This window comes from Rhagoletis zephyria, unplaced genomic scaffold (assembly GCF_001687245.7).
Source record: "Rhagoletis zephyria isolate East Lansing unplaced genomic scaffold, Rhagoletis_zephyria_1.1 Rzeph_scaffold_01379, whole genome shotgun sequence".
Lineage (NCBI taxonomy): Eukaryota > Metazoa > Arthropoda > Insecta > Diptera > Tephritidae > Rhagoletis > Rhagoletis zephyria.
The window spans coordinates 21,324-38,072 of record NW_016158463.1 but is presented as its reverse complement, the minus strand read 5'-3'; the positions used below and the strand labels follow the sequence as shown (position 1 = coordinate 38,072).

Sequence of the window (16,749 nt, the reverse complement as noted above, 5' to 3'; positions counted from 1 at the left end):
TCTGTCGATTTTAGAACTGGTTCGGAACTATAGAATTTAGGACTAGTTCGGAACTATCGAAAAAGGGATGCAGCGGGGGGCAATTGACACTTCCTAGGACATCGCCATGTTAAATTCGCCAGTTGCTTGCATGCAAAAGAGATTTATCGCGAACCAGTACTGGGTCTAAATGTACTAGAAGCGCCCCAGTTCAGAACTAGAGATTTTCCCCACAGGGTAAGCAACACCAACTTAACAGAATTTTTAAGAGAGAGCCGTAAGTTACGTTAAGTTACCATAATCAGACCATATCAGCGTCAGCCGAGTGAAAATACTGCTAAAGTAACAGAGGCGCGCCGCTTCTGATACCCTTGTTTGTCTCACCGCTCGTGCCATAAATTCAAATTGGTTGCGTCTTCTGTATACTGTGTATTCTTTGCCCGTAGTCATAGCCAAAATAAAGTCGACAGTAAAGTTTGTAGCAGTTTTTTTACAGATATCCCATTGAAAAGTATGTCAAAAAGCTGCAACAAACTTTACAGTGGACTTTATTTGGACTATGACTACGGGCCAATCACTTTAATTTTATTTTTATCTAATTTAAAAAAGTTAATTTAGATCAAGTTAAGGAACTTCCTATTCTTCTTGAACGGAGTCCCTATATCTATAAATTATTTTATACTTTTTAGTTCTTGATGTAATAAAAGCGTGTTTTTAGTTTTTTAGCTACATATAATTTTATTCTTTCTTATCATTTATGCATACAGCTGTCTATATCTATCTCGATTCGTTTTGGCTGCTACAAAACCCGTTTTGTGAACGAAGTTATAATACCCTTGTGCACAAATGCGCTCGGGTATAAAAATGTAATGAAGTGACTCAAACAATGAGGAAAGACCATTAAAAATGGGGCAATTTTTTAATAAATTGGAAAAAGTGGCTTAACATATAGTTAAAATTTTCTCTCGAATGGTTTTCATTTTTGATGTTCAGGTTTGTCAAACACGTAAAATTTTATTTAAAAACCGTCCTAATGTCAACAGGACATGAAAAAATTTCAAAATAACGTTAAAAACGGCAACCTGGCAATGCTGGATATGAGTGAAGTCGGATATCCTCCGCGCACGTTGACTGTTACCAAGCGAATGATGTTATTATGACGGAGAGAAAATGAAAGGAACATAACCACGGTATTCACAAATGTTTGTAGTATATCTTAGTTTGCTACTCATATTGAAGCTGAAGCTTCAACAATATGCATTAGTTAAAAATAAAAGCTTAAACGAGAGCAATTAATTATAACAGGTTAAACGTTAAATGTGAAATTCATGCAATAGCATACAAATTTATTAGCATTTCTACTTACCTTCTCTATCAAAAGTATTCTTCTCTTCTTTCCTTCCACTCTTCTCTTGCGGATGTCTTAAATACCACGACAACAGATTAATATCTGTTCGGATTTTATCCATATCATACATTGGTCGCCTAATATTATATGCTTTATCGCCGCAAATCCTTACTGCTGCAAGATGACTTTTTCCTTTATATTTAAATACACGTGAATAAAGTAACTTAGTAGCAATGTTTAAGTTAATAAAAGATATAATAAATGTTAGAATTATCTACAATATATTTATTGACATTATATGTGCCAATGTTCAATATCATTTTGGAAACCCCTTTCAAATATTCATATCTAGTGCATAATAATAAAGCTCACTAGTAGATATTTTATTTTAATTATACATACTATTGTCAGCTTCATCAGAAAATTAATAGACAAATCAAAGAGATTCTTTTATTAAACAATATTTCTAAACAATAACGTGGACTGAAAAGTAAAAAAAAAAAAACATATGTGTGCAGTGCAACCTTCATAAAATTAAACTACGAGAGAAAAGGATGAATGCGTTTGCTTATTGTAATATTGGTACGATGTTGATAAGTTTTTATAATTTTTCGTTTTACACTTTTTAATTTTTCATTTTATTATTATTAAGACTCATGTTCAAATTTCTACAAAAGAGACGAGTGGCTTATAATAACAAATATATGCTTTAGTTAAGATGTGATCAATACATCTTTGAAACAGAGCTGTAAAACTATCGATAGTCATCCCATTCGATGTTTTCGATAGTTTTCATTGAAAATATCGATACTTTCGATGGTATCGGATAATTTTAAAATGCATTGACGAAGCTATTTATATAAAGAAGAATTAGCTAATTGTTATATAGCGATTTTCAGTAACTTTTTTCTTTCTCTTCGATACAAGAATCTCCAAACTTTAACTGACCCTGGCTTATATCAATAGTTTCTTCCATCGACGCAGAATCACTAACACCATAGTTTGGTCCAAAAAAAATATTCAAACTAGTTTTTTCAAATTTAATTACACCTGATTTACATGATTCAAGTACTTTAAAACAATTCTGGTTCATTATCTTTTGTGTTTTCTATTTGCGAAAATGTCAAAAGCAAAGCAAGACTCTTGAACCACAGACCAGAGAAGCCAACTCGTGGGGAGTTCCCCAATTTGCGGGGAATTTCAGTTTGCGTGGGGAATCGGGGAATGGACCGGTTTTTGTGGGGAATTTCAGTTTGCGTGGGGAATCGGGGGAGGAACTGTTTTTTTGTGAGGAATTAGGTGTGATTTGTTTCCTTTTTGCTTCATTAATTTCATAATGAGTTAAAAAAGTTGCATAAGCAATATGACTGCAACTAAAAGTACTGATTTTGCTACCCTGCCAATGATGCAAACAACCGTTTGATTTTTTATAATTTTCTTTGTCGCATTTGCTTTCCTATAATGAATAAAACAATTTATTTTTGTATGGAAGAAGGCTGCAACTAGCACCAAACAAAATTCTAAAAGAAAAATTTTTAGGCACATGAAACTTGCACTTTATTATAATAGAACTGAGTGCATAATGCATACCCAAAATCTTTCTAGAGAATCGAAGTAAAAAAGCTCGAAATTTTTACGAAAGTTTGTTGCATTTTTGAATATTGAATAAAGTTTGAAACTTGGATTTATACGGTTTTTATTAGAGAATGAACTATATTTTTATAAAAAAATTACTCAAATTAAATAACAAAAAAAAAATATTAATTGTGAAAACTTGCCAAAATTTGGTGCGACTAAAATTTTTTCGACTACTGTATGTATGTAAGTATTATATGCGCATTTTTTATTCATTATTTGTAAACTAGCTTTACAAAAGTTTGGTTTGACTTATGAGTGCATAGATAATTTACATTTAGAAATAATATAAACGAATATCAAAATACAACAATTTTTTTTTAATAAGGAGATATCTATGAGTGGGGAATTTTACGCAATTTCGGGCGAAATCGGGGAATTTCATAGTCGAAATCGGGGAATTCTCAAAAATGATTTGGGTACCCTGGTACAGACGCATATGTACCCTTCCTTTTTCTTCTCAACCCTTCTCTTCTACTAGCAGGCAGAATTGAGTTCATTACTTGAACCGTGTAAATCCCGGTAATAGGTAAAAAATAGTGATGTTTAAGCGAATCAATGTACACAAATTCCCATTTTCAAAAATACAAAAAAAATACATACTAAATAATACATATAATATAAACAATATGTATATTTCCTCTAACAAAAAGTATCGATAGTGGCCAACGACCATTCGGTAGTGCAAAAAAATATAACCATTCGATAGTATCGATAGTTTTACAGTGTGCTTTGAAATACAGTATCAATGATTGTTTTTGATCGTGTTGTCGATTCGGTGCGACTGCTGGACATTTCTAAATTTAATTTCATGCCAAAGAACTAAATCAAAAGGAGCGCTGAATCCAACACATAATTCGGATTAAAATCCCCAATCAAAATCATCAGAATTTTATTGTAGTATTGCTTCTCCATTAGAAATTTGAACAGACAGTGATTCCAGTTGTTATGCATTGACTTCTATTTGTGGAATAACAATTCGGGCTCCGTCATGAGTGTTATGCTAGATTACAACTCCGCCTATTCTCGTCATTTGTCTTCAACTGAATTGGAATTGAATTGAATTACTATATCAAAATTAGGAATGACTAAGGTGTTCTCTTTATCCAACCACGTCTTTGAAAGAATTAGAAAATTCGACGATGATGCTATTCTGTCTAATTGAAGATCCTGTACGTGAGCGCGTAAGCTTTGGCAATTGAAGGTAAACAATGACAATTCTTTCCTTGCATTATAAAATCATGTAATACCTTTTCAATTGTTTCAAGTGGATTCCGATGCAGCCTTTGAAATTCAGCTTGCAACTCAGTTGTGGATACTTTTGCTCTCCGACCATAATAAATTTTCCTAAAATTTGTTTTTAAACTAGATGTAGCCCTGGGATCGATGGTACTCATGATAATGCGACATGCAGGAGCTGTTGAGTGTATAAGATCTCACCAAATGACTCCTTGGGACTTATGATTCATTATCGCACACGCAGAGATCAGAGGAAAATGGTCACACTTTACCATTACGGTTTTATCAGGTACTTATGCTATAGAGTAGCGATGGGCATAATATGCACATACGGGCAAAATGCCCAAACGTGCAAACCGCGGGCAAATGTGGAAACCGTTGGGTAGATGAGGTGAGGTAATTGTGCCCGGGGCGGGGGGAAACAGAAAATTTTGCGCGAATTGCATCTGTATGTATGATCGGAATGAAAGAACAAGTATATGTGAGTACTCACGAATGTGAGACCCCATGGCTGCCAACTTAAAAATTTTTTTTTCAGTAAAATTTAATATGCATCTATACTACATTAGTGATCGGTCCAAGATATAAGTATTGTTGTATTTATCAAAAACCAAAATAAATAGTAACGCACTAATAACGATTTTAAACTTTTATAGAACCAATTGAATTTTCACTTTAATTCAATCGAGATATATATATATTTTTTGAAACAATGCATTTATACACATATGTATGTACATACTTATGTGTGTAAAAATATTTTCGTATCCAGAATAAAATGCACTAAATAAGCACTGAACATGGCGGGAAAGGTATTCTAATAGTATTATATAGGTGTCGAATATTTTTAGGTATCTTCGGCTCAGCTAACATGAAAAAAGCTGCATGGATACATATCTATATATTTTTGATGATTTGAAGATTTTAATTTTTAACGAAGCAAAGTGAAGTGTATGTATATACTGCTGCAAATAATTATAAACCCAAAGTGATTTTAAATGCAAGTATGGACATAAAAGTGCAAATAAGTTTCGCATTGACTAGATTTTACAAACTCCAACAAGCTCAACAGTCCCGAAAACGAAGACGACATTCTTATACTTTATTTTTATACTTTATTTAATGCCACAAAATCCCAACACTGGTTATAAAACCATATAACGAATTTCCAATTTTGTTTTTGTTAAAAAACTGATGGTTTTTTATAAACATATGATCTCTAATTTTATCAAATAAAGTTTAACTGCTAAATTATAAAATAAACTTTTTTTCATAGGAGTTTACAGAATTTAAATGATTTAGCAGGATTCTAGCGATTTTTGTTTATTAATCTGGCGGGGCTGCAGAAACAGAAATGGCAACTAAGCTTACCCGCTTGCTTGCGCGTATATTAACTTTTGATTTTCAGAAAGCACCAAAAACATTTGGGAAAAAAGCGTTTTACCAAACTAGAAGCACCAAATTTTTTTAATCAAAAGCAAAAGATGCGTAACAGTTTGTATTTAACAAAAGCAAAAAGTTAACAATATTTACAAGAATACATACAGAAATCAATACACAAAACGTTTTCGATCATAACGATTGAATAGCCTCTACACATGCTATGATGACTCATGCTTACGACGTAATACCGCAGTACTATTAAAACTAGTATATCTCGAGAAAGAAAAATCGAATCACAACAAACGAAAATAATGCCCTAAGTAGAAATGAGCAAAAAATTTGATGTTTTCATTATATAACCTCAAATATCGCAAAAACCCGTGTTTTTGGCAATCAGGGGGTAGGATATCTAAAAATTCTAGTACTAGAGCAATTGTACGGCCAGATTTGGATTCAGCACCAAGAAATTATGTGTTTTACTCAGGTGTTAAAAAATCAAAATTTTTACAAACAATTAGAAAAGAAAAAAACTTACCTGCGTACTAGCCTTTTCAACGCGAATAGAATTCAACAAGGTGCAAAATTTCAGCTTTTTACAACGCTTTTATCAACTTGCAATGTTGTGGCTCCAGAAACTTTCAATGTTGTGGATCCAGAAACTTTCAATTGTTGTGTGTCCGACACCATAAAACCTTTGCTTTGCAAAGTTCCTATAAAAAAGTCTAGTGCATAGGGCGACATCTGTAGTGAATAGGGCGAGGTAGATGACATCTAGATGTCGCCCTTGTAATACGTTTGCTACACCGGAAATAGACGAGACGCCATTCTTTAAATAAAATTAATTGGTGCTCGTTTGTATGTACATACATATGTAAATGCATGTGTGTGCACCTTTCTATTAATATCGTTGAATTATTTTAATATCTATTGCAAAATTTTATTCAGACAGGACTAAAAAGTAGAAAATAAATAATATAAAAAAAACTTTTTAATATACAACGCTTTTATAAATGGACTAAAAAGTAGAAAATAATACTTCTCAGTCCCATAGAATTTGTTTTGATAACTTTTGATTTTGAAATTTTAGCAAAAGTCGTTATAACCAATTTATGAGATTGAAAATGAAAAGCGTGGGGCGCATGCAATACAAAGCATTATATTTAATTGACAATAGGCAAACTACATAACATAGACCTAAAATTTCTTCAGCGAAAGTACAAATTTGAGATCGATTTTAAGCGGTCGTTATTCATATATCCACATACATATGAACATATATTAACCTTCATATCAATTCAGGTGGCTATTGTATGCGCCCCACGCTTTTCATTCTCAACCTCATAAGTTGGTTATAACGACTTTTGCTAAAATTTCAAAATCAAAAGTTATCAAAACAAATTCTATGGGACTGAGAAATATTATTTTCTACTTTTTAGTCCATTTATAAAAGCGTTGTATATTAAAAAGTTTTTGTTTTATATTATTTTATCAATCATGGTTGTATTTTAGTGCATTTAAATTTGTACATTCTTGTAAATTCCGCATCTTCAGCTTATAATATTTAAAATTATTTCAGGCTTTAACTATCTCGGAGTAATATTAGTCCAAAAAAAGCACTAAGAAATGCACTAGGCAATAAGTAATTTTTTTTGGCGTTTTAATTTTCAAAAAGCACTAAATCTAGTTTGGACAAAAAAACGGCTAAAATGTTTCAACTAGAATTAACTTTTTTTTAATACATAAATTACAATTAGAAAGACTAGTAAATCCATTAAATTTTTTTTGGTTAACAAAGATTACTCCTAGCTAAGCTGTACACCACTTTATTTTTGTTTAACAAAGGAAATGTTCATGTTTGTATTACTTGCATATAAAAACCGCTGTGGTGTAGTGGTAAGCAGTGCGCGCTTCCACTCCGCTGCGCCTGGGTTCAACCCCTGGTAAAAGCAACATCGAAAAAAAAAAATAGAAAAAAGGTTTTTTCTTAACAGCGGCCGTCCCTCGGCAGGCAATGCAAACCTCCGAGTGTATTTCTGCCATGAAAAACAGCTTCTCATAAAAATACAATCGCCGTTCGGAGTCGGCGTAAAATGTAGGTCCCTCCTCTTTGTGTGACAACATCAAGGCGCACGCCACAAATCGGAGGAGAAGCTCGGCCAAACACTAACATATGTGTAAGCGCCAATCTATTATTATTATTATTATTAAATATAAAACCAGAGATAAATTACAAACTTATGGCATTTTCTTTTCTATTAAACAATTTTGCATTCCTATAAATATTGTTACATTTGCAGTAGGTTGCTTTTTGTCCCGCAAAATGACTAGCCGTATTTTATTTGTCCAGAAATTTAAGCTATTAGCTTATTTTGTATGGAGGACTTACCCAACATAATTATATTGGCTTATGAAACACTATATTGGCTTGTGTATTGAACAAGAGGCATTGCCATTCAGCATCAGAAATTCTCTCCTTCAGCCAATCAGAAAGAGGCAAGCACTTACTTTGACATTATTTGCAGTCAAACAACTGTCAAAATTAGGCTAACATAGGAAATAAGCTAATTTCGTTTTATTTGACCAAGATTTAGCAATTTGCTTGTGATGGTTGAATAAAACATGCATAATGTTAGCAAAAAGTATGGCACTTTTGCTTAGGCGGAGGGCAATATATTGAGAAATGAACACGTAAAGTTGTGAAAGGGCTGAGGAAAACAGAGCAACATTATTTCGAGAAAAGAAAACGCCATGATACAAACACAGAAGGTAGTTTAATATATTAACATTCGTTGTTGTTGCCGAACTTTTAACAAGTTTATGACATTTAACTAAAATCATGCCACCAGATTCACTAGTAGACAAAATTTTGATTCTTGTAAAAGTAAAAAAAAAATAAGTTAGTGAAGTTGGATGAAAATATTAAAAGTGTTGCGCGTTTCCAAACTGTCAGAATTCGGTACACCTGAGTAAAGATTCGAAAATAAAGTTCTTTGCTTTTCCGGGGATAGGGTACGTAATACGTGCAGTTCGACGACAAATTGCTGACGCAAAATATTTTTTTACCTCTAAAAGATGTACCGTTATCCATGGAACAGGAAGGAGTTCGAGTTAAAATGATGGCCTGCAACTTGTAACAGTACCAATTTTTGGATTCTCGGAATTTTCGAATTTTCGGAATAGAAGGTCGCGCAATCCGCGAAATAAAAATTGCCTCTCTCTGCGCATATCGTCTCAGATAGATTTTTTACTTTCACGCCTTCATGCCGAAAAGCCACAAGACTGGATTTTTCACAGCGGCCAGTTTTTGCAAAATTTGCATCTAAACTCGCTATATCTCAGACGTTTATGGTTCGATTGATTTGAAATTTGTACACAATAAACTAGATTCTATTCTGAAGAAGATGAGTCTAACTGCACTTCTTAATACTTATTTAAAACGAAATGGCGGATATTTTAACATTTTTATAAAAATTAAGTAGGTGATTTTTACATATGCAAAAGTTGTGTTATGAAGTTTAAAATTTTAGTTTTGTTTTAATGCANTATGCAAAAGTTGTGTTATGAAGTTTAAAATTTTAATTTTGTTTTAATGCAGCATTAAAGACAAATATATACGGATACTTTTGGGAAAGTTTCAGGTTTTGAGAACAAGTAGTTCTAAAGTTATAACAATATTATGATGACACCCACGATCGGTCGCTCGCCTCTAGATGACAAATATTTATAGTGGGCACTTGTACAAGTAATTTTGGAAGTAATATTAAGTGAAATGTTGAAATTCATAAATTTATCATTTTAAACTTCATAACACAACTTTTGCATTTGTAAAAACCACCTCCTTAATTTTTATAAAAATGTTAAAATATCCGTCATTTTGTTTTAAATAAATATTAAGAAGAGCAGTTAGACTCATCTTCTTTACAATAGTATCTAGTTTATTATGTACAAATTGCAAATCAAGCGATACACAAACGTCTGAGATATAGCGAGTTTAAATGAAAATTTCGGAAAAATTTTCCGCAGTGAAAAATCCGATTTTGTGGCTTTTTCGACATAAAGGCATGAGTAAAAATTTGGTTAAAATTAACTGTAAATGTATTTTTGAATAAGCTATCGGTTACAATTGGTATGAAATCGCTTCACTTCATTTCAATTTTATGTTTTTTTACGCTGCTTGTTGTTTTCGCTGTTGTTGTCGCCCAATTTTGCGAGAAAAGAATAACGGACCTGCGCATTGCGCAACCTTTTATATATAAACCTTGAATTAGCACATACTATTTTTTACATATCGTCGTTTAAAGTACAAAACCGTGTATCGTCACTCTGCCGATCATTGCTCTAGTTTTAACGATCGTAATGCCTACACGAGGTTTATTAGGCTGTGCTACCGAGAGGTAGATACACCATGGATTAATCACTTGAAGAAGTGTGGTGCCACTCCGATGTAATGCAGAGCTTCGACCACATTCTTAACCATAGAATACTTTGAAAAAAAGTTAAAATTTTGTCTTTTTAAACCCTTAAATTTATTTAAAAAATTTCACGTGTTTTTAAAGTAAAAAAAATATAATAATTGAATAATTTTTTTAATATTAATAAAAATACTTCGTATTGAAAAGTAACACATATTTTATTATCTTTTTGAAAGGGGTAATTTTAAAAAAGAAAAAATAATCATTTTAAGCAAACCAACTCAAACAATCCATAAATTATCTTAAAGGTATTCGTATTTACTTTCACACTCAAAAGGAATTAATTGTTTATCCTTTCTGTTGTGACTTGTTCTTACAAATGAAATCGACTTTTTTGTATCACATTGGGCATTTTGAATACAATCTAAGTAATTGATTTTTCTTAAAATTTCAGACATTTTACGCAATTTTATTTGAATAAATCAAGCAAAAGGTTTAAAATCTTAAGAAAAAGCAACTGCTTAGTTTTTATTCATAAGGCCCATTCACTGAAATCTTCTCCCAAGTTGACCTCACTATCGCTTACATTCAATGATATTTCTTTCAACCATTTTAGAACTTGTTCTTCATAAAAGTAAAAAAAAAAAAATAAGTTAAAAACAGAAAATAGCCAACAAACATGTTAAAAACTGAAATAATAATACCTTTTCTATTAACGTTCGCCTGTCAGGCGTCAAGAGGGCGTGAAACTGAGCCGCGTGAGGCCACTGTACATGTGCGTCTGCTAACAACCTCGTACAGCGCTAAACTGAGTCAGCGTGAACGCTTACTTTGATCATTAAAAGCGTTCCTGAAATATCACGATAAAACCGAATTCGTTCCGCCTCACAGGCGAACGTTAGTATTCTAGGGTTACTAAAAATGCATTTTAATAAATAATGCCTATGCAATTTATAATAATTTTGGGTACTCCTTGGCCCTTGAGGGCACACTTCACATGCGTGCATAGAGTAGTCGGTTTTTTGCATTGTAGCTTAATACACGAACAAACATTCATATGTACATATGAGCAGCCGGCAAAGCGGCGAGAATAGCGAAGAAAACAAAAACAAAATCACTTCGAGTTGTCTTCAAACATATGTACATATATGCGGGCCTGGGCGACGCCGACTGCGCAGTACCCGCGGAGTAATGTCGCGTGTTCGTATACACGAAGTTTAAGGTGAAAATTAAGGGAAAATTTATCACTATTCTTTAATGAATCACTTAAAATAGAGGTGTCCAACTATCGATAGTATCGATAGTTTTATTTTTTTGCCACTATCGATGAGTAGTGATAGTTTTTCTCTAAAATGCTTAAACTATCGATAGTACTAGTTGACTATCAATAGTTTAACACCTCTATCGCAATCGATTTTACCCATAATTTCGCCGTTTATGTTTTATTACATAGCCCGTTTTCTCGACTGCCTGCTAAAAATTGATGGCCGGTCTTCTTTATCGATTGCCTGTGATAAGCATGCGAGCGACATATTTAACGAATAAATAAATAGTACTTTTTAGTTTTTCAGATTTATTTCTTTTTTTTCTCAAGCAACCTTTAATTTTAAAGCTCAATTTATATTTAAAGTTTGCTCTACAATTTATAGCTTTGTCTAAAGTAAAGCATTTCTGTTATAGGTTTTTGACGTATGTAGGTTTCTAGGCTGCAAACAAATTAAAAACTGATAATCAAATGATTTACTTTAGACAAAACTATACATTTTACAGCAACTCTTAAATATTAAGCGAGCTGTAAAGTTAAAGGTTACTTGAAAAAAGGACCTAACAGCCTAACCTAATATTCGCGGCTTGCGTTTTGGTACTCACGCCGTTCGAATTTGTATTTTTGCGTCACTCGAAATTGGCGTTTGCATTTGATTTCATTGAGCAAAACTTCAAATCAAAATGTCACGCAGAACAAAAATTGGAATTTAAGTTAGCTTCATCCGCACGCCGTTCAATTTCGGTTAGTTCCATACAAGGTCTATGTACATGAGAAATTTTTGACAGTAAATTGGCGGCGTGCGTGAATATTAGGATAGGCTGTTAGTGTGTTTATTTTCCCAAAAAGTGGTTCCCCAATCAAGGGTAACCGCTTACCTTTTCGTTTGCAAAATGCACTATTTTAACATGTGCATGTCATTGGAGGTAATCGAATAAATGTACAATTTCTTTCCATTGCATTACCTGTAATCATGAGGCATCCGGTCGCTGTCCTGAGTGCGGTGTTCTGTGCTGTCTGTAGCTTCATCCACTGCGCCCTTCTTGTCCCCGGCATAGCGTGAATCAATTTGATTCGTGATTTTTCAAGTAAATACATAATACTTTTTTGTGCAGCGCAAATACGATTTTAAAGTATTTTCCAACTTCCAGTTCTACGCAAAGTAATGCTTACCAAGTTTGTAATTATTATATTTCGGGATTTTCGGGACTATTTAGGGATTTTCGAGACTATTTCGGGATCTTCGAAACTATTCGAGGTTATGGTCTTGATACAGCATACCAAAAAAATCGGACGATAACCACGCCCACATCCCATATAACAGTAGTTTAGAGAAATACGAAATCTTCGATAAATCAGTAAATGCGGAAGCTAATTTATTCAAAATTGATGTTTGTAATAACTCTTTGGCACAAAATACGTTTATGATAACATTTTGGAAAATGGCCGTGGCACCGCTCACTTGTGATCACATATATGTATCTCGGTAACCGTTCGACCAATATGTACCAAACTCGCTATGGTTATTGTGCTTGCCACGTAAAAGCAAAAAGCTGAAATTTGTTGAAATCGGACTAAAATTACGCCCACTTTTTATATAGCGGTAAATTTCAGAAATGCTTAAACCTTCGATATTTCGAAATTTAAGGACGCTAATTTACACAAAATTGATTCCTTGAAAAGAAGTAGCACTATTATGGAATTTCGGAAAATGGGCGTGGTACCGCCCACATATAACTATATAAGTTTATCGAAGATGTTTGAAATAGGGATGCATCCGTGCTTATCATGTAGCGGTAGTTTTCGGAAAGGTGAAAAAAAAACTATATGTGATACTTGCGCCGGGTTTCTAATGTTCGGATCCGCCCTAAATTAAACTTTTTACTTGTTTACTATGCTATTCCCAGTAGATGGACAGAGGTATAAAACATATTTTTACAGAAAGCACGTAAACCTGAGCAGATTCCTTCATCCTACAGAAAAATTAGACTCAGCTGCTTTCTCCTTAAAGGTGTGTGTGTTTGCATTGGCATAACAGGTGCTATGCGGAGCAGTCCTACTGATGCACTCAGCTCTCTTGTGGGTATACCACCCATCCCAATCCTAATAGAGAGGGAGTGTTTCATTTCATTTATTAATTCATTTTAGTACATGTGAGACTAATGTCCCTTAAAGTACATCGACTCATGGTAAACTGTAATATATAAGTACATTCTAAAATAACCTTATTACAGTAGATTCTTTACACGTACGTTTTATATACGTAGAGCTTTAGTTGCAAAGAAAAGAAAGAAGACATAGAAAAGGGGAAGTAGGAGAAAGAGCAAGGATTAGAGAAGCCATTAGGAGAAGAAAGTTTTCATTGTTTGCTCGAAGCGTTTCGCATCCTTAATAATTTTAACCGCTGGTGGAAGAGAGTTCCACAGCTGTACGGCATTAACAAACAACATTCGAGAGGTAACGAGATGCGTACACCTAGGGATTACAATATTTACCACACATCACATTTCCCGAATTTTAACTTTTGAAACAAGTATTCCGGTTTTGCAGTCCACCTATCGGCACTGAGAATCCTAGTTACTTCCGAATTAAAAACCAGAGATGATCACAAATTGAAGATGGGAAAACTGGAGCTGGTATATTTGGCACCGAATTTTAAAAGATCAATTGGCAGCTACTTAACCATTTTCCAAGCTGAAATTCGTGCGGAGATATGTAGCAGAGATTGCCTAAGAAGAGGCACAGCTTCTAAAAGCATCTGCATTATTTCGGACAGTCAGGCTGCCTTGCTAGCGCTGATGTCCCACACAACCACATCAACACTAGCTAGGACCACCTAGCAAAACACGGAACTACCACAATATTCCATGGCCCGAAACCCTTTTGTGGATTCACCAAAGCACACGCAAAGTAGAGCATAAGTAGGGTTGCCAGATTCTGAAACGGAGAAAGGAGTACATTTCTATTTTCGATAGAAAAAAAGCAGTACAGAACTTAAAAAAGGAGTACAATTTTTGTTTTAATTTTTTTGTGCAATTTATTGTTACAAATTACCATTATTTACGTACAAACAAACCCGGATATCATAGAAATCTTTTTCAAAGCAACAATAAATGTTGAAAATAAATAACTAAATTCTTCAAAAGAATTCCAGGCTATTCCTGAATTGGCAATTTTTTATTTTATAATTTAAAATTTTTCTGATTTTTATACCCGAGCGCCCTGCCTACGACCATGCTTACACCTTTTCACTAGCACACTTAACTTTACTTACTAAGTAGTGTTTGCCACAATATGAATGGCAAAGTACAGGGCGTAAAATAATAACTGTCGCAAAGGATTTTCGAAAAATAAAAGAGTTCTTTAAAGATTTTGCGAAAAAAAGTAATTTTTGCTAACTTTATAAATAGTTTACGTTAATTTTATTAATTAGTTTTAAAACTTTAATCCTTATTTCCATTTGGCAGCTTTGGGAGATAAGTACATGCTTCTTTCAGGTGTATTTTTTCTTAGATTTTGTATAAAAAAAAAAGAAAAGTGCATAGGTATCAAGGCATAACAAGGTAGAAGTGATTTCGACATTTCTCTTTTGAACTGCGACTAAAATGTCAACACTTAACCCTATACTATTCAAAATTTTATTTTTTTTAATATAAATTTTCAATTGTGAGCTGTGCGACTGATTTTAAATACATAATAAAATGAAAAGGAATTACGGGCGGTATGTTGTGTTTGTGAGCCAGGACAACAAACTTGTGCATTATTGTAAAACTCCGAAGTATCAATGCTTCATTGGGAGTCTCTTCACGTGTGCGCGAAGACCATTTTAGTGCCAGTGACTTTTTTTGTTGCCCATCGCAGCCGGGTATTTCTAAGCGGACGCGTTTGTTCCCAGGTGCAGGAATTATTATACCGAATATGAAGAGAAAATCTTCCACATAGACCAAACTTCAAATGGTGGTCTAATAAAACCTAAACCGGAATTCCTTGTTGACATAAAGAAACTGAAATTAATTTTTAATAAATTTAATGGAAAGGAAATAACGAATTGCAAAAATTTAATAGCTGAATTATTGAAGTTAAGTTCTGATGTAAATTTAGAATAATCAAACCTTTTTTTAAATGTCTAATATACTTTAAAATTAAGTATTTGAATAAAAAAATAAATGCTTAAAAATATTGGGCTAGTAAAAGTAAGAAAATTGCCAAAATGGATTTATAAATAACAGGTTTATTCTGCACGTTACCGAAGATTGTGAGATGGTAACAAAATTTACCGATTACAAGAGTACACAGAATGCGAAAAGGGTTTTAAAATTTACAGACACTTTAATTACCGGTTACAAACTTTTTATTACCAGCGCAGAATAGACCTGTTAGTGTGTTTCACTTAGTGTGTAATTTTGTGTAAGTATGCATTTCCACATTCACATTAAAACGAAAATGCAATACCTAAAATGAAGCTGATTCTAATGAGATTTTAAAAATTTTCATATCTACAAAAACTTTCATTTCAAAGATATTAGCCCGCAGTTATAGTCAAAATAAAGTCGACTCTAAAATTAAAAGCCGCTTCTTTTGACAGACATCCCATTGAAAGTTATGTCAAAAAGCTGCTTTTAACTTTAGGAGTCGACTTTATTTTGCCTATAGCTACGGGCCGTTGAGTTTTATCAAATATGGTAAATGCATAAAAAAGGGTTAATTTCATTGTTTACATTTTTTTACATTACAGTCAGCTATGAGAGAGCTCGACTGAATTCTCACTTCTACCTTGTTGAATATGCCTTGATAGGTATAGGGTTGGTCGAATGAATGGCCTCCTAGTCACCAGTTCCGAGTCTTTTCGATTGCTGAGTATGAAGCCTTATGTTGGACAAAAGACGGAATATAAAGGAGCCAAATGGAGGAAATTAGCCTGTGGTTACAGAAGATATCGTCACTACACACGAATAAAGGCGCGCTACTACATACGTTGACGGCGAAAAAAGGCGCGTAAAAAAATTTTGCGAAGAAAGATGCTTATGAAAAACTTCGGCGAAGCATGTTAAGAGTCTTTGACGCTGAAGGTTTTTTATGCGTCTTTTTCGCCGTCATTTTTTGAGCTCCTGCCTTCATTCTTGTCTAGTGACGACATGTAATAAAGTAACCGACGAAGGCTTGCGTGCCGCTTGAGCTTTTATCTCAAAGTGTTTACCGCTGGTAAACGCAAATGAAGGTTAAAATTTAAAAACTTATTAATAAAATTTAAGTAAAATCTGTGGATAATTAACAATAAACTACTTTTTTTCGCAAAATCTATAAAGTTCCCTTTTATTTCTCAATAAAACCTGTGCAACAGTTATTATTTTACGCCAGGGACCGTAACGGTTATAAGTTTTATTATAAAAATCACTTTTTAATCGTTATTAACTGAGTTTTATTTTTTTCTCGGAAAATAATCGTTACGTTTTAAGTTTTATTTTTTGCTCGGAAAATAATGGTTACGT

At 33.4% G+C, this 16,749-nt stretch overlaps 1 protein-coding gene across 1 annotated transcript in view; it reads right to left on the bottom strand.

The window, feature by feature from the left end:
* Positions 1-1,523, bottom strand: part of LOC108363798 (protein anoxia up-regulated-like) — an 87,742-nt gene extending 86,219 nt beyond the window's left edge. Inside the window, exon 1 of the mRNA XM_017617283.1 lies at positions 1,346-1,523. Within this exon, the coding sequence (XP_017472772.1) occupies positions 1,346-1,457 (112 nt within the window). The 5' untranslated portion in view covers positions 1,458-1,523. The remainder of the gene's footprint in view (positions 1-1,345) is intronic.
* Between the last annotated feature and the right edge of the window lie 15,226 nt (positions 1,524-16,749).